The sequence below is a fragment of the Crocodylus porosus genome, unplaced genomic scaffold (genome assembly GCF_001723895.1).
Source record: "Crocodylus porosus isolate Cpor-Errol unplaced genomic scaffold, CroPor_comp1, whole genome shotgun sequence".
NCBI classification, from domain to species: domain Eukaryota; kingdom Metazoa; phylum Chordata; order Crocodylia; family Crocodylidae; genus Crocodylus; species Crocodylus porosus.
In genome coordinates this window covers 258578107-258603598 of record NW_017728886.1, presented here as the reverse complement: position 1 = coordinate 258603598, position 25492 = coordinate 258578107, and the positions used below count along the sequence as shown (strand labels likewise).

Below are 25492 nucleotides of genomic sequence, written 5' to 3'. Positions count from 1 at the left end.
GCCTTGGATTTCATTCCGAGATAGTGTTTTAATACAAATCAGTTGGTAAAGAGCCTCTTACTATCACATGGATGTTGATTAGGATGTGTTGCCATCTGTTTTTGCTGCCCTGCATTTTAAAGCATTGCTCCTCCCCGTTATGTAGATGCATCCCTGTTGTATAACAAGATCAGTGGAGATGATGCAGAGCTGTTGGGCTGGTATCATTAAAGAAACTGTTTTCATTTGGCCATGCGTATGGGAGTCTGACATTCGTGACTAAATATTTACACTTGCGGAAAATAGCCTAATCCAGTTAAAAATCCACAGCATCATCTCTTAGTAAAGATGAATGAAAAATTGCATTAACTAGTAGAAGGGCAGTTTCGTTTGCATCGGTTGTTAGAATTGTTGTCCTGTGAGGAGCACAATTCACAAATAGCTTAGTGACAGTTGAGCTTAAATTGAGATTAACTGGCTGAACTCTTGCCCATCTTAAACTACTTAAAAATAGAGTGTAGGAGGCAAGCAGGATGTTGGTTACATATCAGTGGCTTTGTCTGATCTAAAAAGGGTTTTGTATCCAATATAGGAAAGGAAAATGCATCATTTGTAAATGCAAACTCTAAAACATGCTCTAGTTTCTTCAGTATACACTGAAAACGGTGCGCCCCACAGCATTGCAGTACAATAGTAGGAGAAGCCTGTTAATCTCTGTCTTGCTAAATAGGAAATATAAGGTATGCAAGCGCATCTAGGGTGGTGGGAGGGTTATGCAAAATAATATTCTTCTGTTGGTCTTCATAAGTGTTAAATCTAGTTGCAGCCAGGTGTCTTGATGAGAAAGCAGGTTGTTTTCCAAGTTTAAAAAGTAAGCCATAAACAAAATATTAGTTGTTTTGAATATTGTGGAGTGAATGTAACTAAAAAATTTAATTCACCTTCTAATGAATTGTGGCATGATAGATTTGGGAGACTTTACGCGTCATTAATGCGTTCAGAACGGCCCTTTTGATTCTTCCCATATACAGAATAAGGGTGCTGTTTTTAAAACCATTGTGTAAGTTGAGATTTTTTATTTGAAACCTAATGTACCTGTATCTTGTCATGAAAATACCTAGTTTTATCCAGGAGATGGTCAAACTTCAAGATGTTAATTCTCTTAAACATACAATAGCTTGATCTGGGGTTCTGCGTTTAGTAGTATATGTGAAATGTTAAAAGGAGTTGACAAATTGCACGCAAAACTAACTCTGTGGTTTGAAAAGCGTACAAAAGTTTTGGGTAGAACAGGTGATCTGCACGGCTTGTGGTGGAGAGCTGCATTTCTCTTCTGTCCAAGTTGTGCTGAAGAGGCATTTCTCCTGGCTAACCCCAACTCGAATCCTATTTAAGAATGACGTCGTGCTGAGTACTAGTTGTTCAAATGGGGGAATTATGGGAGTCAGGCTTATGTAGAATAATAGCTTGCCTGCATACACCAGCTATCCACTAAGGCAGAGTAAAACCTTCTGCTTGTTTCTGCTTGTCGGTTGAATTGGCCACACTGCTTTGTCTGAAAATGGTGTTGGATATGGAAGATACTGCTTACCTGCTAAATGATGCAGTAAGTGTTTAGAGAAACTTTTTTAAGATGCTGCTTCAATGTCACTAGTAAATAGCTTATGTACTTGTTTTCATGCAGACTCCTTTGGTGTGTATGGATCTTGATTATTTAGTGTAGTCAACTGAAATTTTGCAGAACTATCATGACTAATAGCAGGAAGGAGAATGTTGTTGCTTTTTATTTTAAGCTTTCAGAAATAGTTGTCTAAAAACATCCTGATTTTTAAAGGTCAATGACCCTTCCTCCAAATACTAGAGTGGGGTTTTCAGGTTTTATTTTTTTTAAATGCGTTTTTATGGGTGGTATGATTCTGGATTGGGCTATGTAATCTTGCAAGTAATTGGTAGATTCAAAATGATATTAAAAGTTAGCCTCAAAGTAAAGCAGTATGAATCGAGTCCTGCATGTCTGGCAGGGGTAGGTTATAACTGTACTATATGATGCTAGAGGCTCCGTTTCATGCAGTAAGAGCTATTGAATATCTAGGCATAAAGTCTCTCTAAGACCTCTTAACTTTTTATAGCTTTTAGTAATTTTTTCCCCTATAATCGTTCCTTTTCTTTTGGTACTTGAATCACAGTGGGGTCTAGTTGACAACTTGATGTTGCCTGTCTCCTAAGGTGCAGGTGCCAAAAACAAATTGGGGCAGGTGGATGGGCTGGTTGGTTGGTTAGTGTTAATTTTTTTGTTGTTTTTAGAAAAAAATGAGGGTGCCTTTAGTTTTTATTACAAGATTAGCTGCAAGTTGAATGTAGTTTAATGACATCTGTGAACAGCAAGAAACCGAGGCTCTTGCTGAACTTCCTTTGCCATAGCAGGTGTTCTAAACTTGAAATAAGTACAGCATGACTTCTAGTTCATGCCAGTTTAACATTTGTGATCATACAAAGGGATGGCTAGCTTTTGTTCAATATTGGCTTGTTTGGTTTCTTTACATAATGGGGTTAATGGTTTGACTGTCGGTGTGTCCTCTAATACCCTTAAGCAAATGTCTTTATCTGGTATGGACCACAGGCATGTGGATCTGGTTGTAAGACATGCTCTCTATACAATAACCAGTTTGTCCGGAAGGGAGAAGATTGCAGTAACTGCAAGCCTCACAATATGATGACTTTAAGACCATTCTCAACTCTTCAGTGATCAAATTTAGTAGTAGATGGCAGACACTTGCACACTGTACTATAACAAAACTCCCCCTTTTTTGGTCTGCTGATGCTCTGAGTCTTAAAAATGAAGACAGAATGACATGAGCAATGGGAGGTCATGGGGAAGGAAGTGCACACAAAACCTTGTGGAGAAGGCAGATGTGACTCAGGGTGACATGGGTGCACAGAGGGCATTGTCATGGGAGAGAATGGGACACTGGCAATGGAGTTGCTCAGTCATTGGGACATGGAGAGGCTGTAATGAGACTTTGAAACCAGGCAGATGGGGAAGCAGGGTGGCAGGGGAGGCAATTTTGTTGAGGGAGCTAGTCTTAGGGTATGGTGAGCTGAGCCTATAAAAGTGTAAACCACTCATTTCATTTTTTTTTTTTTAAAAGCTTTTAAAAATCTCTTGTAAATGCCCTTTCAGTGCTCCCTGTGCCTGTTCCATAACACGAAAGCAGAGATTAACATGTCTGTATCCTGTCACTGTACCATTCAAATTGCCCTGATGGAGCTCTTTCTTCAAAGAGAGAGAAAATGCAATATTTAAATTGTGCTGATCTTTTTCATCCTACCATAAATATCCATGTTGTGGCTGCTGAGCTGAGCATTTAAACAAGTATTGCATCCCTTTCTTTCTAGGAGCAAGATGTCGAAACTGTGCATGGCTCTGTTCATGTCACAATGTGTGGGGTCCCCAAAGGAAACAGGCCCGTCATCCTGACATACCACGATATCGGACTGAACCGTAAGTGACACTTGTATGCAGCAGCTTAGTAATGGCCTGCTAGAGTAGCTGGTCACTTATTCTCTTTTTAGTTTATCGAGTTACATTGTCCAACCTGTTTTAAAGGGGTTGAGATGATGCTGATTCCTTCAGGCTGCGCTGAAGGCCAAAGCCACTGATGCAAAGGAGCCCAGGTTTATTGTTCAGAGTACATGTGGGCTGGCTGTCGGTCAAGAGGAGGGTTAGTAGGAATCTTTCAATGAATTTTTGCTCGTGGTAAAAGGCATTGGGACTAATGACAAGCATGGGTGGTACTACTCCAACCCCTGGAGTACGGATGTATGACTATATAATAAAGTATATGATATTTTCTTAGAGGTGTCATTCCTGTGTCGTCCCTCTCCCCGCCCCATCCCTTACCCTTTTGCATAAAGGCTTTTCTCTCTGTGTCTCCTTTCATAACATCCCAACACAGCAGCTTGTTTCCTACAAAAGCTCTTGTCTCTCTAAACCAGTTAGTCTCTTAAAGTGCTACCCTGACTCTCGTTTTGCCCATAATCTGATTTACCTTTTTGTTCTGTGGATTTCTCTCTCAATCTAAATACCATGTCTGTAAATAAATTAACTGAAGTTGAAAGATTCTTGGGTCCAAAGTAATCCCAATTTAAGTAACCATTAAATGATACCGTAAAAACCATCTGATGGAGAGTGTATGTGGAGAGGCCTTGAAATTGTATGTCTGATAATGATGAAAGGAGCTTTGTATGCAGGAAGCTGGGAGGATCCTTCTAATTTTTTTTTCTAGTGCTGTTGCTTGGTACTGCAAGTTCTCTCCATTTCATTTGAACGAGTGTGGAGGATGATACCGTGTCAGCAGTAGTTTGGTTGGGGAACTATTTTTTTTATTTCTTGAGAGCTAGGTGAATTTACTGGGCTTCATAGATAAGCTCTAGGACCAAAATCTACTGTGTTTTGCCCCTTCCATCACGCCACGCAATATAGAATATTTTTGTTTTAATAATACGGGCCAGTTTAGAAGTCTGTTAAGTACGGCGGGAGTGTGTCTACACACAACGCTACACCAGACGCTGAAGAAAATACTAAATGGCTGCGCAGTAACCACTGTTCAGTCAGATGCACGCGTAAACATGCCCCAAGGATACTAGGTTATGGTCCTGTCAGTGTTGTAGCTTTTTGCCAGGTGCTTCAGATTAGCACACTATCTTGTAATAGTTGGGAATAAGGGCAATGACTTCTTTTCTTGAATTTCCTGCTTTTTTTGTGTTTTGGTATAACCCTGTGAAAAATCAATGGAAATTTAGTGGATGCTTAAAAAAAGAAAAGCAAACTTGGATAAACATTTGGTCCCAATTTAAAAAAACAAACCAATGAACTAAAAGTGTAGAGAATATGCTCCCTGGGATTTGTGAGCCATAAACATTCTGAGTGCAGCTGCCAAAGTAACTAATGAGTAATGGTTTCCTGGTAAACTTCCTTTTTCTGCTTCAAGAGATAAAGCAAGTTGACAGTAACTACTTTTGGAGCAGGATTGTGTTGATCACTTGAAAAATAATGTGTTTATTACTTTGAGAACATAACTTGAACTGGGTGAACTAAACTGTAGGTTAGTGAAACCCTAAATCCCCACAGAGATGACCTTAAGAAACCTCAAACCACACTTTAAGACTGCTGACTTAAAACAAGACATTCCTTTTTCCATCTTCTAACTATGCTCCTTTTCCTCCTAAAGACAAAACTTGCTTCACTCCCCTCTTCAACTACGAGGACATGCAGGAAATCACACAACACTTTGCTGTCTGCCATGTGGATGCACCTGGGCAGCAGGATGGAGCAGCACCTTTCCCAGCTGGGTGAGTTGTCTGACTTTGCTTTCAGGCTTAGCCTGTTAAATGGTGGGAAGCGACTTCCTTGGTCTGTTAATTTTAGCTCGGGTAACCTCCATGCAAGTCACGGAAGTTGTGCAGTATTTTGTGGATGAGCCAAGGTCAGATTGGGACTTCTTAAATTTACACTTAAGTATCTTGGTGTTTCTTTAACGTAGCAAACATCCCTCTGCTCTTAAAATAATTTTTAGGCAATGTGTACAGCTGTCAGTTTTAAAATGAGTTGGCTAAATCTATGTGTAAGGAACTTGTTTTTGCAGCTTTTATTCCTGTTTCCTCATAACTATTTTTTTTTTTTTTTGTTCGCAGTAGAAGCAGAAAAAGAAATTGGTGGAATAAAATAGTGGTTTTAACTGCTATGTAGAATTACCCCATTACAATCAGTCCTTTAGAGAGAGACAAGATGGAAAAATGCTAGTGAACAGAACTGAAAAAGCTATATTATTAACTAGAAAATCTGAACTGCAGAATATTTAAGACAAATGGAGTTTTAGTAGGATGACCAGGTGAGGTTTTTGTTGACTTCTAAGCATGTACTTGTTAATCCTCTTGGAAGTTTTGGTCTGTTCTTAGATAAAGTCACGTACTAGTAGAACCTGCCAACATCTAAAAGAGACTGCACTGGCCAAAATAAGTTTGACATCTTAGTCAAATAAGACAAGGGGGCCATAAAATTTAAGATTTGTCTTCAATAAAATTGAGTATGATGGAAGGAGCTGCCAAGGGAGAATGAGTAGCAGTTCTGCTATAGGAACCAGGGAGAAAGGAAAGAGTGGACTTGTACACCTGTTGAGAAAATCAAATTGATTCCTTTCACTGGTATGGCAGTCAGAGGTCATTGTAGAGTGTGTACCAGATTCTCAGCTTGTGTGCAGAAATAGCTCTGCTTCGAGTTGCGCTATGATGTTATAGCTGATCTAGTACAGGCTGTTTTCTTAACAATATCTGAGAAATTCATCTTCTGCAGGTGTCATCTAATTAAAAATGGTTTGCGAGTGTGTCATGCTAGTTTGGACAGCAAAATAAGCACGCGTTTGCTAGTATAGTATGTGATGGAACAAATGAATCTATATGCAGGCTTTAGTTGGTATAGAAGAGTCTTCAGTATGTCCTTAAACAATGCAGCAAGGTCCCAATGTTGACCTAAACCAGAGCAGGTCTGCATCGTACAATGGGGGTGCTTTTTTTTTTTTTTTTCCCATTATTTAGGAAACGGCTATAATGTGAATCATGGATGGGTGAAAGGCCTATCCTTCTCCATTCAAGGAGATGGCGTCAGGAACATTGCTTCAATCTCTAGCAGGGCTCCTAGGGTTAAATACTTAAATGGCATCTTGGCTCTTGTGCTCACTTGTCATTTTGCCATGTCAGGGGAAAAAATGTTGTTTTTTTTTTCCAGCACTTCAGAGTTAGGCTTATAAGTTTGCAGTGCCCAGATATAGACACCTTTGTTCAGGACTTTTTAAACACTTTTTTTTTAAGTATTGATCTAGCAGCCCATCAAGTCCCAGTGTTGACAGGGAACTTCTGGTTCCAAGGAAGGTAGTAAGCCAGATGCATCCCCCATGGCTTGCCTGTTTTGCAAAAGTCCTGACACTGCACATCACAACTTCCCCTCAGGGTAGCAGGGGTTTTCTTTGTTTTCAGAGATGATGGGAGATACCCTGACACACACATGCACAAAAATAAGACTTTTGGTGGAGTCTGTCCCTGTAAGTGAATGCAGAGCAGTAGCATCTAAGAGTAGGGTTCTGGGTTCACTTTCCTGCTCTGCCACTGAGTTGACTCTAGGCAGGTGGTCCTCCCTTAAAGTTGGCCAAATTTTCGAGGATGCAAGATCAGATTGATCCTGTGCCTGGGGGTATGGGAGATCCCACATTGCTTGTGTTGGAAGTACCGTAATCGCTGAGCTGTCTGCCAGTCTGGGATGACTCTTCCATCCTGCTCCCCTCTCTCACCTTCCTGCCCCCACCCCCCCAAAACAAATTTACGTTGCTATATTTTTTTCTCCGTAACAGCAAAGGCTTTAACTTTTTAATTGAAATGTTTTCTTGTCATCCCTAATTATTCTATCCATGAACACTTTACACATTTATAAAATCAAGGTAACTCTTGTACATCAGTACAATAAGGCTCAGTTGCTGATATTTTTAAAAAATGTAGTGTATCTTTGGTTACAGTGAGCCCACAAGTATGAAATGTTGAAAGTACTATTTAAATCTCTGGCCACAATTGTAACTAACCCAATCTACTTCAATCCAAGGAAGCCTACTGGCCTGGAAAATGATTACTAAACTTTACAAACAAATATTTCCTATAGATACATGTATCCCTCTATGGATCAGCTGGCTGAAATGCTCCCAGGGATCCTGAAACAGTTTGGGTGAGTAGAGAATCATGTACTAACAATTGAGTCTGTTTTGATTCTGATTTTTATATATGGTCTTAAAAATTCATTTAGCCTATAATGCACTAATTAAACCCTCCTGAAATTGTTCGTACTTAATCATACTGTTAAACATATGAAGCATCTCTACATTAATCAGTTTTTAGTCTGAAGGAATCGCTGTTGCTTCAGCACTTCTCCCCTTGTAGGCTCTGCATTGTACTAGTCTCCCTCCTCCAAGCAACTTAATTTTAACGTGTCCTTGTTTTGAGAAGTTGTTGTGCTTAAGAATTTTTTTTAAAAGCGGTTCATTTGCGAACTCTCAGCTGTGATGACGAGACTATTTGTTCCTTTAATTACACTTAAATGGTTCAGAATGTAAAGTAGCTAGTGCAAGAATTTGAATAGATCTATCTTTTTGTCTGGTTACATTTACTTATTTAATTCTCAGTATCTTTCTTGTGTGAGAGCATGATGCATAAGACCTATCAAACAAATTTTGAAAACATTTTAATGGGGGGACTGAGTTCTGCCTCCAGCCCCCTGGCTTGATGTTATTGATTTGAATAAGTGCACCACCAAGTTTTTGTTTTTTGGTTAAAGTACCATTTTGTTTTTGACATGGTTTTGTCTTGCCTCGACATTCTCTCTTCTGTTGTTTAATGACCCCACTGTAATAAATCCTTTTCTCTTTTTTCACCAGATTAATATAGATGCATTCAGTGCATGTTATTTGTACAGATCATTTCAATTTTTGGCTTGCTCTTGTGACTGAGTAGCCCTTACAGTATATGACTTTGTTCCGTGTCACCCTTGGAGAGAAACTGGGGAGACGTGGTTTAGTAGCCACAAAATGAGGTCTTTTTATTTAGCCTTCAGAAATTTCATAGCTCTGAGTCCTCAGTTTTCCCTGGCACTTAAAGTAGCTGATTCACTTCCAGAATCAGAACAATACTATTCTTCATCAGTATATTTATCTAAAGACATAAAGTTACTAGCCCTACACTGGAATGCAAATGGACAAATATCTGATGCATCTAACTTCAGCTGAGACCCAGACGGCATACTGAGCTACTCTGGGCTTGGTCCACAGCTTATGTAAATTGGTGCAGCCCTCCTGATGCCAATGGAGAGACAATAGATAATACTACCTATGAATCTGCCATGTAGTAAAAGCAAAATGGCATGTAGTGGGGTTGATCTGAACGGGGACAATCTTTTTTTTGTTCGTGTTTTTTGCATTTACATCAGTGCACTTCTAATATACTTTTTGTTCTGAGTAGGCTGAACAGTGTTATTGGAATGGGAACTGGAGCTGGTGCCTACATCCTAACTAGGTTTGCTGTAAGTTTTTTTTTTTTTTTTTTTTTTTTTTTTCATTGCACTTTTCTTGGAAGCTAATCCTCCTGACATAAGCAGATCCTTCCCAACCAGCCATAATTACTGGTTCAAGCAGTCCTGGTTTTAAGTGAAACAACAGGATCAAAATGTCCATTTGAGTCCTGGACTCAACCCAGTTAACTGGAAGTTGTTGTTTGTTTGTTTTTTTTTAATGTGAGTACCCTGTGTAAACCCAGGGTGGAGATGTTGCTAATCAGTAATGCTTTGCATATACCAATAAAATTGTTTATATACTTCCTGTCCCCTCCCCAAATAACTCTTTAAACTGTCTAATGTTGGTTTACAAAGTAGCTGAGGAAGTTTTGTGTTCGTATAACTTGCAGCTAAACCATCCAGAGATGGTGGAAGGACTTGTCCTCATTAATGTAAACCCCTGTGCTGAAGGATGGATGGATTGGGCAGCAACTAAGGTAAATGAACAAAAGTTGTTTGTTTCTTGTGTTTGTTTTTTATATTTCACCTTGAGATGTGGAGCTGAACAATAGGTTCTTAAGTGCTAATGATCAGTTAACTAAACTTTCCTAGTTTTCTTACTAAGATGTGGCTTTAGACTGGAAATATGGATACTAATTGCTTTTGGTTCTCTTTTTTCTTTTTAAAAAAAAAAAGTGCCTTCTGTAGTGTCATTGATTTACTTTTTTTTAATTATAATCGATGTACCCAATAATGTTGTCATACTATAGTTAACAGTGCTATTGTATATATTTGTCTCTTCAGGTTTATTAGCTCTTGGGGAAGAAATAATCCAATTGAACCTAAATGTGGGCTAGAACTGAAACCCTTTTTTTTAAACTACATTTTCAAAACAGTATAACATCTGATTCCTGCTTGCCCATGGTTTGTCTGCTAACAGTCTGCAATGAGAATTAGATTTGGAAAAAAAATTAAATTTACTAAAGGAGGTGTGCTTTCAGAATCCAGTAGGAACAGCATGTGCATGAACAAAAATAGTAAAAGTGTGCTGTCCTAGAGGATTGTCAAGCATGTTGCCACATCTAGCAGTGGCAGCTCCATGTGCAGGAAAAATCCTTGATATTTTTATATTTTGCTGCCTGCTGATCTGAAGATTAAAGGATACAAAAGTACATAAGTGATAAGGAATTTTAAGTTTCAAAAACCTTTCAGAGTTCCAGCAGGTAAATAATAGGTTTAATGTGATACATGTCTGTCATATATACACCATCTTTATGCACCATCTTATATATATAATTTGATCATAAACGCATTTCAAACCTGCCTGAAAGTGTGCTTCTTGTCCTAGCTCACTACTTAAGATGTGTATCTATATCTTAATTGAGCTAGGACAAGAAGCGCACTTTCAGGCAGGTTTGAAATATGTTTATGATCAAACGCATGGGTGTTTCTTAACCACATGGAAAAGGCTTAATGGACAAATCCTCATAGTTAGAAAAATTCTGTTGTAAGCTAAAAGAGGTGTTTGGATACTTGAAAAGGCAGCATCTACCTTTCAATATCAGGAAATCCTGCTCTGGTTGTAAAGAGAGCTGTTGTATAGATCTTCCCATAGTACTGAGAGCTACAAAGAGGAGCTCTTTTATACCCTTTAATCTGGGAAATTGTTTGGGAGGGGAGGGACTGAGTGACTCCCAGAAGGCATGGGATAACTGGTCTCTGAAATAAGTGGGTCACCTCTCCCAATATTCCTAGTTTGCTTAAATTCCCTAGTGGCCCTGTCCCACCTTTACTTGCCACTTACTAAGAGTCATTACATTTATCAAGTCTCCAGTGGTACTGCTGGATTGTGTGACCCTTTCTTAAATGTTTTCTGCTTGTTCTCAGATGTATAGCTGCAGCTGTCTTGCAGACCAGCCTTGCAATCTTTACAGTGTTTGTTGGATCCTCTTTCACAAACAGCTGTGAAAGATGGGGAAAACTCCCACGTGCTTGTCACCTTTTGTCCAGACATCTAGGAGGAATGATTATTTTAAGCTTAGGTGTTCTTTCTCTAACTGGTCAGTGTTATGCACATTAACACGATACATACCTTAGCAACCAGTTCTCGCACTGCATAAACTACAACAAGGAAGTCAAGAGTTGTATCCTATGGATATTCTTCCAGTTGGGTTTGTATTATGCTTTTGTGACACCTGGTAGTTGCAGGACATAACTTAAGTCAATACCTGACCTAAGCAGAGGGGAGTAGAGTAACCACTCCTAGTTCTCAGGCACTCTTTTTAAATTGAAAAATAAATAAAACACTTATTTCATTTAGATTTCAGGGTGGGCTAACGCCCTGCCAGATATGGTCATCTCGCATCTCTTTGGAAAGGTAAGTTGGCACTACTTCGTTATCTTTCATAAATTGTGTTCCACAATACCTTCCTTCAATTTACCACAGAACCATTAATCATGTCTTATGTTTTAATTTTTCCTTATGCACGGAATACTTTTTTTTAAACTTAGATATTTCATATTGCAGCTGCCTTGTCACTGAATCTTGATCTGCTGCCCGTAGCAGCAATTGTGTGAAACTATTATGAAAAGGCCATAGTACAGCATGGATACACATCTATAAAGACTATAAGTACAATATAGTGACAAAATTAATGTAGAAAACTACAGGAGTAGTATTAATTGCTCTTTAAAATACACATTGTTCAAATAACTGCTGTCAAGTTGTAGGCAGACTTCAGACATTTAAGTAAAAAAAAATAATAATAATAATAAAAAATAATAATAATAATTTTAAAGTGATGGTATAGGAGCTGACTTCTTTACTTCCTGATGTGAGAACCAGTATACAGGAGAGCAGCATTCCTAGTATTATAACAGTAAACTCCATAAATCTGGAAAACAGTTTACTGATAAAAGACACAAACTTTTAAAATGCTTATCTGCCTTAATGGCAACACTTGAATTTCATCAAGGTTTTATAGTGAAACTCTGGAACCATAATGAAAAGTACTTGAAGCTTAGAAGCTCTTCTGAAACTGAATGCTGCACTGCATATACTTTTGTAATTTCAGCCAACAAACCTAAGTTAGTTCTGAATAATAGTATTTGAGTGCCAAATGCTCTCCCCCTCCCTTCCCCCCCCCCCCATGTTCCCTGGTTGATTTGAGCCATGTGTAATTCTGATACATGTGTAATTATCAGACTACTAAAATAGACCTCTTTCAATGTAGGAAGAGATTCACAGCAACCCTGACCTGATTTATACTTACCGCCAACATGTTATCAATGACATGAATCCAACCAATCTTCATCTCTTTGTCAACTCTTACAACAGGTAAAGAAAAAAATATTCTCTTGAGCTTTGTAGTGACTTGTGGTGTTTGCCTGTCCCTTGGACTGTTGCTTATTGCATCTTCAGTACAAGTGCTATCAAGCAAAATTGCATGGGGAATCTTAGCTCCATCAGAAGATCGTCTTAAGACATGCTGCTTTATAATGATTTCTTTGAATGTGTATAGGAATGCATATTTTCTTTTATGCAACTTCTTTAGATTGGCTCATTTAAAAAGCAGATTGATATTTCTTTATTTTGTGTGTGTGTGTGTGTATATAGCTTTTGTCAATAAGGAAAATAAGTTATACATGACAAGTGTGGAGAAACGTGAGACTTGCTGAATCTAACTATTTTTCAATTTTATTTCTCTTCTCCCCCTCCCTGCCACCCAATGCCCTAACCTATAGTCGAAGAGATTTAGAGATTGAGCGCCCTGTTCCTGGAGTAAATGTTGTTACTCTACAGTAAGTACCACAACGTCAGATGGCAATGTCTTGGTGTTGGTATATGTGAATCTATCCCAATTTGAGCTGTCCTAAATGATGTAAATGCTGTCACAGTAAAAGCCCATTGGCTGTCTTAAAGAAATGGTATGGTAAGTTGGATGTGCGTTCTAAGTTAGCTATTGAAATAACATCTTCCAGTAGATTTTCCTGCTTGGTTTCAAATGCCTGCTGGTGCTTTTGAAAACAAAAGGCTCTGGAAATGCTTCCTGCAGTTGACAGTCTTCTAGGAGGTTTGTGAACTGCCTCTCAGCTTTGGTTGATGATCTCATAGAGCATAGTGGTCTGTTTAAAAATTGTACAGAAAAAGAAAAATTGTACTCTTAAAGTAGTACAGCTAAAAGCAATAAATATTTGTGCTTGTCTTGTTCTTGCAGCCTTTCCTGTAGCAAGTGATGGCTGTTTTATAGGGGAAGCATTATTTTTGAGGAGGAGGCTTTTGAAAGGGTTTAGGTAGTAAAGAAAATAATTCTTATAATCTTGCCTATCTTGAGTTTAAGTACTTTAAATTGCTTAGAAGATAGTGGTGGAGGAGAGCTCCATTCTGTTTCAGGGGGACCATTACTTTGCAATTTTAGTGAACTTTTAAATAATGAATGTGCAACAAATACAGTATCACAAAGCTTCATCTACTGTGGGGAGACGTACAAGAAAAGATGGAAAAAATATGGCTCGCCCATTCATTAGAATAAATAGAGGTTTTTGTTTTATAAATGCTTATACAAACAAAATTCTGTAACCAAACTGTTAATTATTTTTCAAAATAGTTAAAGCCTTAAGTTTATTCAGGAAGATGGTTAAGATGGCCCTAGAAAAGAGAGAGAGCTAAGAATTCAGAGCAGGAGAAATGGACTCTCCAGCAAGGTATGCCCCATAAGTGGGTTGGGTTTTTTTTAGACTGGGAAACGTAGCAAACTTCAAGGGGGAGCCAAGAGGGGGAGAGAAGCAGAATAAGGGAAAGAAAACAAAAGAAAAAATGGATATAAAGTTGTGGGAGATTACAGTGCTGTTGTAGTGACACATACTAATCTTTTTTTAATCTGTAACATGAAATTAGGGTATGCAATAGCATAGCAGCCTTCCTAAAGTTTCAGATCAATTTCTGGTCCTTTTAAGAACAGGTAGGTGAGATCTTGAATAATAAAATGAGACGTCTTTGGGATAGCAGCTATAATTTCTTGCTTCTGATCACTTAACTTCTGGTTCAGTCATCCTGTTTATACCAAGAAAAGGTTTTTTTGTGGATAAAAGTTGTGTTTAGGACATCTAAATAACCATTTTCTTGTAATTTTTTCTTTGCAGATGCCCTTCTCTTTTGGTGGTTGGTGACAATTCCCCAGCAGTTGATGCCGTGGTATGCATTGTAAAAGACTTAATGAACAACTTTTTTGGATTAATCGGCATACAGGCTGGGAATTTAGATCAGCATTGGAGAAATGTCCAGCAGTAATTGAGTGTAAATGGCTCGTTGTTCTTGGACCTGTCTTGTGTTCATGCCCTCTGCTTGGCCACGTTCAATTAATGGCTACTGTTTTGGGGACAATGGATATTGCAATGTTCAGACACATAATGAGCTAGCTGAGAGCCATGAACACAAATACTCACCTTTTAGAAATGAATCTGTAGTCTGTATTCTAGCTGTGTTTTAAATGGAGTTCTGCCTTGGGTCACTAGAAGCAGGAAACTTCATTTTGCCCTTCATAACTATCTTCAAATGGCTGGGTGACTTTAAACATTGCATCTTTAATGAGTCTGTCCAGTCTTTTGGCATGTGGCCACTTGGCAGCTCACTTTCTGGGATTCTACCAAATGACCACAAATCACATGATAAACAGCACTTACTGCCAGTGTAGCACAAGAAGCACAAAAACCTCTCTTTTTTTTTCTGGTTAATGGGGTTGTTTATACATCTGGAAGAATAGACCAGCAGAGAGAAACTTTGAATCAAACTATTTGTTTGAGCTATAAACAAAGGAGCCTTTAAGAAGTAAAATCCAAGGTGCACAACTTCTAGGGTATATTAAACTGTCAGACAAGAAGATGCTATATAATGATTAAGGCAAACAATTGTTCATACTTCTCATCCAGTAGTTTAAAATTATTGTGAACATGAGTGATGCTGACACTGCTGTTCTTCTATGCAGGTTGAATGCAATGCTAAATTGGATCCAACAAAGACCACACTCCTGAAGGTAATAACCAATACATTCAGATTACAGATCTTACTTTTTTTTATGGTTGCAGTGCTAGTGGAGTTAAACATAAATGAGCAGATGCCAAGTCAACATAGTGTAATATCAGGATATGGTGCAAATATAAATGCCTCTTGTTCAGGAGAGTATATTTTTTTTGAGTTGGAGCAGTCAATACTATTCAATGAGATGATCAGCAAATGGAGAAGAGAATAAGCCAACTGGCAGCATTGGAATATTCATGGAGAAAACTTTTTTTATCTTTGTTTCAAACCTGGGGTAGGGGAAGCTGGGCTATGGGGCCAATTTCACCTTCTCTGCTTTTTAGAAGTGCAGGCCATATTTACTAATTGTATATACACATGGTACTTTGATACACAGAACTTTTCATCTATGGGTCATCAGGCATGCATATAGGGTAAAACCATGGAAAGATGAAGTACAGCCAGTATGGTTTTCTGAACATTTAGAAACTTGGCTCTGAATAGATTTTTTTTTTTTTTTTTTTAAATTGGTGCTTATTAGGATTAGAGAGGTCAGCTAATGGGGGGAAAAACAGCTTTTTTTTCCCACTAATAACCTGCTGTTCCAGTGAACTTGTTGAGCTTCTTCTAATGCCAGGACATCAGCAGAAGTGTTACTGATCCAGACTTTTGTTTGGAATTCGTTAGCTAGACTTTTATTTTTGCTGAACACAGTCAAGCAAGTGAGTGAACAGCCACGCTGTACTAAGACCCAGGGTAGGTGATGCAGGTCACATGAGCAGCATCATGCTAAGAGTTCACTTGTGCAAAGAAACAGACTTAATCGTCACTTCAGTAAGGAGGAGAGGGTTTTCTGTTTTGGTTTTTCTTTTTTCCCCCCTACCAGGTACAGGTCAAAACCTGCATGGAATGACAGTGTGGCTTGTACAAACCTAAATCCTCCCGGGAGGAGACGCTGAACAGCTGGGCTAAGCCCTAATCGGATCCTGTTAATCTCTATTGAGGGAACGAGTTCTGCGATAATGGCTTGTAGCTACAGTTTTTAAGCCTGAAATCAGCAGCTTTGTTCTGGTCCTCAGTTGCACTTCTATATCTCATGCAGTTCCTCAGTTCTTTGTAGCTTTGCTGTGAGCAGATGGGGTATTCACATACCTCTTGTGCTTAGGAACAGGGCTAGTAGCATGGAGCAGTTTATTGTACAGAGCATCCATACTTAAACACGCAGCAGGAGTGGGTTTTCTGCTCTGTTCCCTGCACCTGTATCGCTTCCCATCTTCACCTGCAGGACAGAGTAACAGAATGTCTTCAGATCAGGTTGGTTCTGTTTCTGCCTGCTGGTCCAAAGTATTAGCTTGGTGGTTACAAACCAGTATAGAGCAGTGGCACCCAGCCTTCTAGCCCTGTGGGTGCTACTGCTCTATAGATCCCTGTGGTCTTGGTTTGTGAGCCTGATTCCCTCATGCCAGCCAGATCTGGCCACAGTCCAGCGCAGTGTAGCACACGGTGCCACATTACCTGGCCCACAGAGCTCTCCGCACATTTGGGAATTGGGCAGCAGGGGAGTGGCAATTTAATGCTGCCACTGCTTCCCTACTGCCAAACTCCTGGAGCCGTGTGGAGCCCTGCAGGCTGGACGAGGTGGCTCTCAGCAAGATGGATCTGATGGGTCGAGCACCACTGGTATGGAGGAATCTGACGAAACTTTGTTGCCTTCCACTTCCCCAGTTCAAACCTGTTTGATGAGGCTTACTATCCTAGAATGGCTCTTTAGTTCAGCAAGTCTTACTTGAAAAATGTCACCTCCTTCAGTTAAAACCAGATTCATTGCTAACCGTTACCAATTTCATTAGGAACTGAATAGAAATGAAAAGCATCTTACAGGAGTAGAGTCTAGCTGCCGGCTAAAACTGAATCCTGATTTGGAACCCTTTGCAACTGATGCAGCGGATACTAATTATTTGTAGAAACCCTTCAGTGAATTTTTTGAGACAATTCAGTCTCTCTCTTTTTTTTTCTTCCCTTCTGTTTCCACATCCCACAATAAAGCTATCTGACAAGACAGCAAATGATCTGCTTTTCATATGTTGTCCTACACCTGATCTCCTTTGTAATAAGTTACTTTCTTGTGGATATCGTTATTTCTGAAATTTTGATGTAGGGGCTTTCCAAGTTGTCAAGAGTCTTCTGGGAGGAGTGCTGGATCTCCTTAATTTAAGTTTTTAAAATTCAGTGAGCCAGACTAATCTGACTGGGACTCTACTGGAACGCACGCAAATGGCTTACTGTACCACATAATAGGATCCAATTAAAGAAGCTGAGTGTTGTAAAGCAGTGGTAGCTCAAAACGCTTGCGTTTTGCCCACATTGAATGTTAATGTTATGTGGCTTGATTCCAAAGCATGCTCCTGGAAAGTTGCTCCATGTAGAAGTTGGCATTCCCAGCCCTTGGTCAGCTGGAAAATGTCTTGCATAACCAACCTTCACTGAAGCTGAGGTTATGAATTATGTTAGCTGCTAGCCTAGAAAGTAAGAATGTTATTCTATAGTCAGATACTTTTAAGTAGGGCTGTGGGCTTCCTGTAGTTCATAACCTGACTCTGCTAGTTGTAATGCTTATTGGACTGTTTCTGTTGGGTTGCCTTTGAAGGATGGAGAGACAAAAATAATGAAATGCTTCAAAACTTTTACATGCACTTAACCTTTCTGGTAACTGGCTTCCTCTGCTTCTCTTGGCAATTAGACCTGCTGCTGGGGTCTTCCATCCTCTCCACTAATGCTTTCTTTAACTTGCACCTTTTTATGTGGTAGGATCCAGACAGCAGAGGTGCAATGGTTGCAGAGGTTGTTTGCCATCTTCTTTTTCAGTGCCCAGGCACATTTTTAAAATCTTGCATAGAGCTAAAAATCAAAATTTGTAGCTAATGCATTCGGCAATTGTTGCTTTCCTCTGTAAAACCTTCCAAATTTTGCAGCTTACCTCACTTTCTCCCCCCACTCCTCCGTTTTAATTAGCTTGTATAACTACTGGATTTGACGGGCAGGGTCTGAGCACAGAATTGTAATGCCCGTGCTCCAGACCTAGCTTTTGGATGCCTTTGGACCAGAAGTGCTCAAGGCTTCACACAGTTGCTTAAAGTTTTCACACAGTTCAAGGTTTCACAATTGTGTAGTGGATAGAAATCTCTCTCTGAAGTACTTGTATAGGTCAGCAATGAAGTAACTCTGTTATAATACCAGAATACAGAAGTGAATTCTCCTAACACTTTTAATCTTCTTGTAGATGGCAGATTGCGGTGGCTTTCCTCAAGTTTCCCAGGTATGATTTTATTGAAGGCAAACTTAACTAGTGCTATTTTTTGTGGAATGTCAGAATATGATGGGCCCTCTTGAAGGATACTCACTATTCCTAAACATTAGCCAAGTGGCTGGTTTGATTCATGAATAGTGATGTCACTCAGTCATCCGATCTCTTCCTTTTAAAGACCAACCAAGCACAAAATTAGGATTAGAAAGAGATATTATTTTTCACTAATTAAGTCTTAAATGTGTAAGGATTGGAAGGTGGCAGTGTAGAAGCATCATCTGCTAAACGGAAAGGGATTACCACTTCTATGCCAGCATTATAAAACCATTTAGTTCTCTGTGCTATTATACTTTAGTTCTCTGTGCTTATACTTCTGATCAGAAAGGTAGGAGCAGGGAATAACTAGCCTGGTATTTTTTACGTGCATTGATCTAGCCTAGCAGAATGAGCTGGAATTTTTGAAGCATGTTATGGTATAAATCCTGAGGCATGTTAAGGTGTAAATTCTCTAGCAGTGCTTCATCGAGGCTGACCCATAAATTCACTTTTAGGATATACCTTTTAACGGTTTATTATGAGCCAAGTAGGTGGGAAGAGCAGGGTCCTAAGTCTTCTATTTTAGTCTGAAGAAACTGAGCTTCAGGCAATTGAGTGTTATTTTAGCACAACTGTGAGTAGATAAAGAGTGAGTGAGTGATGAGAAAAGCCTGTTAACAGTGTGAAGAGATTGTGCCCAAAAAGTTTAGTTTGCGGAGTAGGGGTGGAGGAAGGCTTTGCCCTACATTATGGGGCGGTGTCCTTGGCATAAGTTCAATAATACACTGTCGCTTATTTGTTGGTTCAGTTATTGCTTTGCCCAAGAGCATATGAAACTGTGCTCTTGCAATCGTAGCACCTCTAGCTTTTTATCACTGTTTTCAGTGCATCTGTTGAATTATGCTTAAACATGGCCAGTTACTTACCTGTTTCTTTTTGGGGTGGCAAATGAACTGTGCAGAAAATGGAGGCAAAACTACAACTAGTCCAGGTGGTCACACACATTTCTGATCCCTATATTGTTCTTCACTTCCTGTGAGACCAACTCTAACTTGGGCCTGACCCAGTCCTCTTGACCTTAGTTAAAGAATTGACTGCTGCAGTAATAAGTGGGGTGCGCTAATCTTAATGTAAAATAAGTATTATTGGGGGAGTTACTCAAGTAAAATAGACATGCTTCAGATGTTTTGAGTAAAACCCAAGGTCTATACCAGAGGTTGTCAACTGAGGCTGCATGTACCCTGGGGGTACTTTTGGAAGGCCCCAGCAGGTACATGACAGCACCACAGAAGTTGCTGGCACTTCTGGTTTTTTTCCTGTTGACTGACTGTCGGGGACCCCCCACCACTGCTCATCAACTGGCTGCCAGGGGACTCCCTGCTTCTCAACTGGCCACTGGGGATACACCGACCAAAAAAAAAAAAAGGCTAAAAACCCCTGGTCTATACAAAGGATACTGTAGTGTGGCTAATTTGATAACTACTACATTTTAACTTTTTTTTTTTTTTAATTTCCTATTACAGCCTGCAAAGCTCGCAGAAGCTTTCAAATATTTTGTCCAAGGAATGGGCTATAGTAAGTATATTTCCTTATTGAAATAGAAGGATTAGCTGCACCTAGGAAGCAGAATGAGCTAACAAAGAAATCTGTTGTGAATTTTTAAATAAATGTCTAGGGTCACCCTGTGCTTATAAAACATCTACTCTCTCATTTTACCACTAGATTGTATTTTGGATGAGGATGTATAGTGCTTGAAGGAAGGGCTTGCAGACCTGGATCAAGTTAGAATAGCAGAGTAGTGTGGGGAGCTTTGAAACAGCTCTTCTGCTGCTGATTAGTGCTCACATGTATTGGCATATGATAAGAAACCATAATGTGGTTTTCTTATAATTTTTTTTTTTTTACTGTCTCGCTATGTGATGGTTATAGTTAATGATGTGTGTCTTGTCAAGATAGTCTAAGACACAAACTACATGCTATCCTGCTGTTTATTGAAATTAGTTGGCCTCACTCTCTTTTTACAGAAGAGTGACTAGGGTTATCCAGAGACATGTTTGCAAAGTGCTCTAAAACCTATCCAATTCCAACCAAAGACATGTAGTAATTCTCTTGTGCAGCTACACTTAATACAGGCCTAGTTCATCCTCTAGCAAGTTCCAGGCATGGACTTTTACATAGCATTGCTGGAGAATTCTTCCTGAACTGTGATCCCCTTCCTGTCCTCAGCTTTCTTACCTCATGGGCTGGAGAAATGATTCTCACATTACTCAAACCTGCACTTTCAAAGCTTGACCTTCAAGCTCTGAGCATGCAGATATGGGTCACTTTACCTGCCTGCTGGAACATGCAGGACACTTGCAGGCATCTGGTTTGTCTATACAAGTGCCGAGCAGGTATGTTGCTACCCATCTCTGTGTACCCAGTTATAAATATGCATGCAAAATTGTACATACCTTTGTATTATGTGCATATTTCATTCCCTACAGCATGGCTATTTAAACTGAATATTAAAAGTGGAGGAGGAAACTAAACCTTCTGTGAATGCTGGAGTTGGCAATAAAGCTAGTGCACATTATTTACAGGATGCAGTGTTTATTATCTGTCAGATCTGAATCTGGTTAGACTTCATGTGTTTCAGGGCTTACTATAATTTCATAGACATTAGGGCTGGAAGGGACCTCAGAAGATCGAGTCTAGCCCCCTGCCCAAAGGGCAGGAAGTCAGCTGGGGTCATAGGATCCCAGCAAGATAAGCATCCAGTTTGCTCTTGAAGGTGTTCAATGTGGGTGCTTGAACCACCTCTGGCAGGCTGTTCCAGACCTTGTAAAGAAATTCTTCCTTATGTCCAGCCTGAAACGGTCTTGTAGTAGTTTTATGACTGTTCAACCTCATCATCCCTTGGGTCGCTCTGGTGAACCAGATACTGGTGGTCACCATCAGATCACCCCTGAGCCTGCGCTTTTCCAGGCTAAAGAGCCCCATGGCTCTCAGCCTGTTGTCATAAGGTCTGTTTTCCTGACCTCTGATCATGCGCATGACTCTTCTCTGGAGGCTTGTGAAAAGCAAATTTGTGGCATGCAAATCAGAACTGCTGAAATAACAATTAAGCTAATAGCCCAGTCTGCTTTAACCAGTTGCGATTACTGTGTTTGGGGTTGGGGCAGTGTGGGAAGGGCAGGGGTGGCATTTGCAAGTATGGTCTGTCCCATTTGTTCAGTGTGTATTCCTCTTTCCTATGTACCTTATAGTTGCACAGCACTGCAGGTTGCTGGAAGACCCAACCCTGCAAACTATCACACCTGCTGAATGTTGCACCCTTTGCATAAAACAGATGTGCTTTAGGTGGTCAGGGTCAAGCTTCATGTTATGAGTGCTGAATTAAAAGCCTAGACTTGCTTTCAAGCACCTTGAATTGCTTCACAGGAAGTTATTAACACAGAACTCTGCTTTCAGTGCCTTCAGCCAGCATGACCAGACTGATGAGATCCCGTACAGCATCTGGCTCCAGCGTGACCTCTTTGGAAGGACAGAGGAGCAGATCCCATACTGGGGAGGGAACAAGAAGCAGATCTCACACTGGCGAGGGCACCAGGAACCGTTCTCACACAGACACGCGCATTGAGCTCACTCCTAACTCTGCAAACAATGCTGAACAATCCAGCCCCAAGTCCATGGAAGTCTCCTGTTAAATACAGTTTTTAAAAGAAAAAAATATCTGGTTGTAGTCCGAAAAGTTAAACTTCAATGGCTGCCCACTGTGCATTGCAAAACATAACTGGCATTAATCTCAGGCTGTTCTGTGAGATGAACTGTTTTAGAGTTTGATGGGGACCAAAGAAAGTAAGCATCTCAATTGCTAGATCTTTATTTTAATTGATGGTTGCTGCTATTGTGCCCTCCTCCAACTGATGCCAAATTCTAAAGGATATTTGCCAAAAATTCACATGGCTGTAAACATGGTAAATTCCCATTTAACCAAATCCCCTCCTCAAACAAATATTGGAAGCAGATGTGCTCCTGCTTTCTATGTCTCATTTACTCTGAATAAACTGACCCAGTTTGTGGCACAGGTTTTGTTTTTTTTTTAAATATCAATAAGAAAATCAATGCATTATGGGTGGCTTAGTTACAGCCTCATGTTGAAGCTGGAGTTAACACATTGTACATAGTTTAATCTCCAATCACTGAATAACTCAACTGCATTGTGCATTTTTATAGGCCTTCTAATTCATTAGTACTCCGAGCCCATCTTCTTCCTAAGTACAACTATATGCTACAACAATAGGCAACTTAATGTGACTTCAAGGGAAGCTAAATCTTTCTAAGTTTTTTTTGTATTTCACTTTTTACTTTGAGATTTTTAGCTCCACTCTTTTCCCCCTTTTAGTACCTAAAAACCTGCTTAACAAGGTTTAATTTTTGTAAGTCAAGTAGCACTTCCTTTTTGGTGGGATCTTGGATGATGTGGCAGAGGGTTGGCTTGCTTATAATACCTGGAGCAACTGCACAACGGCAATGAATAGTTGTTGGAAGCAGCTTGATTACCACTTCATGTGAGGTTTTCTTGTTTGTTTTTAATCTTTGCAGCTTGAGGGGGTTTTTGTCTAGCAGAAGTGTAATAATTCTGTGATAAAGCCAGTTCCAGCTGTTCTAGATCCAGAAAGATGAACTGTGGGATGGCTTGTAAATTATTGTACATTCCACGGCCACTAATTACTGGAGGGTTTTTTTTAATTTCTGATTGGAACTTATTGGTGCTGAAAAGTACAGTCCACAACGTGGTGGAAGGGGCAACACTGTAACTGAGAAATCTAGTGGTTAATGACTGTAAATCTAGTGACGTGCTGATTTCTGCATCTCTTAACGTAACCTACTGATAGCTCTCAGGTTACGTTCTTTTGAAAGTTAGTGGGTTTGGTATCTATCAACTACCCACTTTTTTTTTTTTTTCCCTAGGTGTTGGATGTTCTTCAGTCTATCTTTTTTTCCTTCCATTCCTGTATTTGGACAGGTTTTCACTTGCTTGGTATGCATTTGCTACATCACAATTATTACATAGACATGAAAATTCAGATACTGAGCAATTAAATAGCAAGTGGTAATACTTTAATACACTTAAATATTTTGGGTTGCTCTCCATGTTCAGAAGAATGCAGTTTAGGTTACTTCACATTTAACTAACACTTCTGTGCAGAATTTCCATAATGGCTTGTTAGGAGGAACAGGCAAATTTTTAAAGAGCGAATAAAGCTACTGTGTAAAGTCTATCCAGAAAAGTTTCTTAATGAAGTATTTGTATTTATTTAAAAAAAATAAATAAATTTGTAACTTTGCAATGTCTTGTGTCTTCATCCCGCATCTCGAGCACAGCTGTCTTCCAAGACGAGTGAACTCTTCTGTGCGTTTTCTCCATGCTTCTTCTCTGGCTATGTTGTACAGCGCTTGCTCTGACCAATCCCTCAGTTCAGTGTGTATAGTGTGTGTATAGTGTAGGCAGGTGATGTATTTCCTGCCTCCCTGCAGTACAGAAGTGGAAGCATGCGAGTGGTGGGGATCCCTCGTCTCTTCTCCCTCAAGAACTTCTCTCCCTTGGGTAAGGGTAGAAGAACCTGTGCTCCTGCTCGCGACCTGAAGGGTTCTTCAGCCCCTCTCAGTACCTAGGGGCACATCTACGTGCGCTGCTGCAAATTGTGACACCAATGCTACTGTGCAATACAGTGAGAAACAACCCATGCGGCACCAAAAGCGTGCAGTCTGGTAGACTTGCCCTAGGAGCAGTAATGACGCGAGGCAGCATTTTAAGTCATCCTCACTTTTTTTTTTTTTTCCTGCTCTCCTAAATGAACGCTTTTCCCTCTCTCCTGTTCCATCTAATCCATAAGAATTGCCATTTACTGGGTTAGACTGTAGGCCTGTTAAGCCTAGTATCCCATGTCACTGGGAGAGAGCAGGGTATGTAGAGACTTTTTTCCACTTGCTGCTCCTCTCCCACTTCTAGCTTCCAGTATTCAGTACCCACTATCTAATGGTGGAGCTTGCATGAGCTTGATTCTTCACCCTATGCGGCATCCTACCCCTTCCCTGGCGGTGCAGAAGTCCTGTTATCCAAATGCGTGGGAGCCATGGGACCTCTCTGCTGGCTGTGCTGTATGTATTGGCACTTCTAGCTGCCTATGATGGAAGTATTCAAAATCATGTTAACCTTCCCAGGAGCACTGATGTTGCAGAGTAATCACCCTTCTAAAAAAATGGGTGAACTGAGAAGGAGGTTAAACTGCTTGGCCAGCAAGTTCCCTGAGTGAGGTTGAGTAGGATGCAGTCCCTTGTCTGTGCCTTCACATCCAGGACACCGGCATCCTCCCGCCTTCACCTGCAAAGAGCACTGTGCGTTTGGCAGAGCTCAACGGCAGCATCGTCCAGGTTCCTTTTAAGCCTTTTCATGTTGCATCGAAAATCATAAAACCTGGGGAGGGGTTGTATGTTTTGTTTTTGTTTTGTTTTTAGTACCAATGCATACACAGCTCTAATTCAAGCTAATGGGAATTGCATCTGTTTTCCTAGGATGCTGACCTTCAGCATGTATTTAACGCCTTTATGCTTGGTTATCTGTACTACAGAAAATACTTGGACTGGAGTTGTGCGCTGCCCCACCCCACCCTGGACTGCCATGCCCTGTTCAGCAACGGGGTTCAAAGTTGATACATTTAGGGGAGGGCTGGGGGAGCTAGGATAGTACCACTTGAGTTCACTGCACAAAAACTGCTAGGAGAACCGAGGCAGATTAATAGAAGTGCACAGATGCCTGATTTGGATAAAGGCAGCTTAGCAAGTACAAGTGGTATAAATTGAACTGTCCTTACAAGGGAAGCAATTGAAGGGATCAGAATTTCCAGGAAAAAGTGGATTTGCAGCTTTTCTCTGACTTTAATTTGGACCTGCCTGGTTGCCTTCTATGATGAGATGGTGGTCTCTGTGGATGTGGTTTAGCTTGATTTTTAGCAAGGGTTTTTGGTTGTAGCCATGTTGGTCTAAGGGCACAGACAGATAATGTTCTTTGGGTAGATGTGATATT

The 25492-nt window shown here is 40.1% G+C and overlaps 1 protein-coding gene across 1 annotated transcript in view; it reads left to right on the top strand.

The window, feature by feature from the left end:
* The window catches only part of NDRG1 (N-myc downstream regulated 1), a 29324-nt gene extending 5568 nt beyond the window's left edge, over window positions 1-23756 (top strand). Inside the window, exons 3-15 of the mRNA XM_019553003.1 lie at window positions 3376-3481; window positions 5211-5331; window positions 7685-7747; window positions 9034-9094; window positions 9475-9561; window positions 11385-11441; window positions 12298-12401; window positions 12809-12865; window positions 14207-14258; window positions 15049-15096; window positions 18361-18396; window positions 19944-19995; window positions 21874-23756. Of these exons, the coding sequence (XP_019408548.1) occupies window positions 3376-3481; window positions 5211-5331; window positions 7685-7747; window positions 9034-9094; window positions 9475-9561; window positions 11385-11441; window positions 12298-12401; window positions 12809-12865; window positions 14207-14258; window positions 15049-15096; window positions 18361-18396; window positions 19944-19995; window positions 21874-22109 (1080 nt within the window). The 3' untranslated portion in view covers window positions 22110-23756. The remainder of the gene's footprint in view (window positions 1-3375; window positions 3482-5210; window positions 5332-7684; window positions 7748-9033; window positions 9095-9474; window positions 9562-11384; window positions 11442-12297; window positions 12402-12808; window positions 12866-14206; window positions 14259-15048; window positions 15097-18360; window positions 18397-19943; window positions 19996-21873) is intronic.
* The last annotated feature ends 1736 nt before the right edge of the window (window positions 23757-25492 follow it).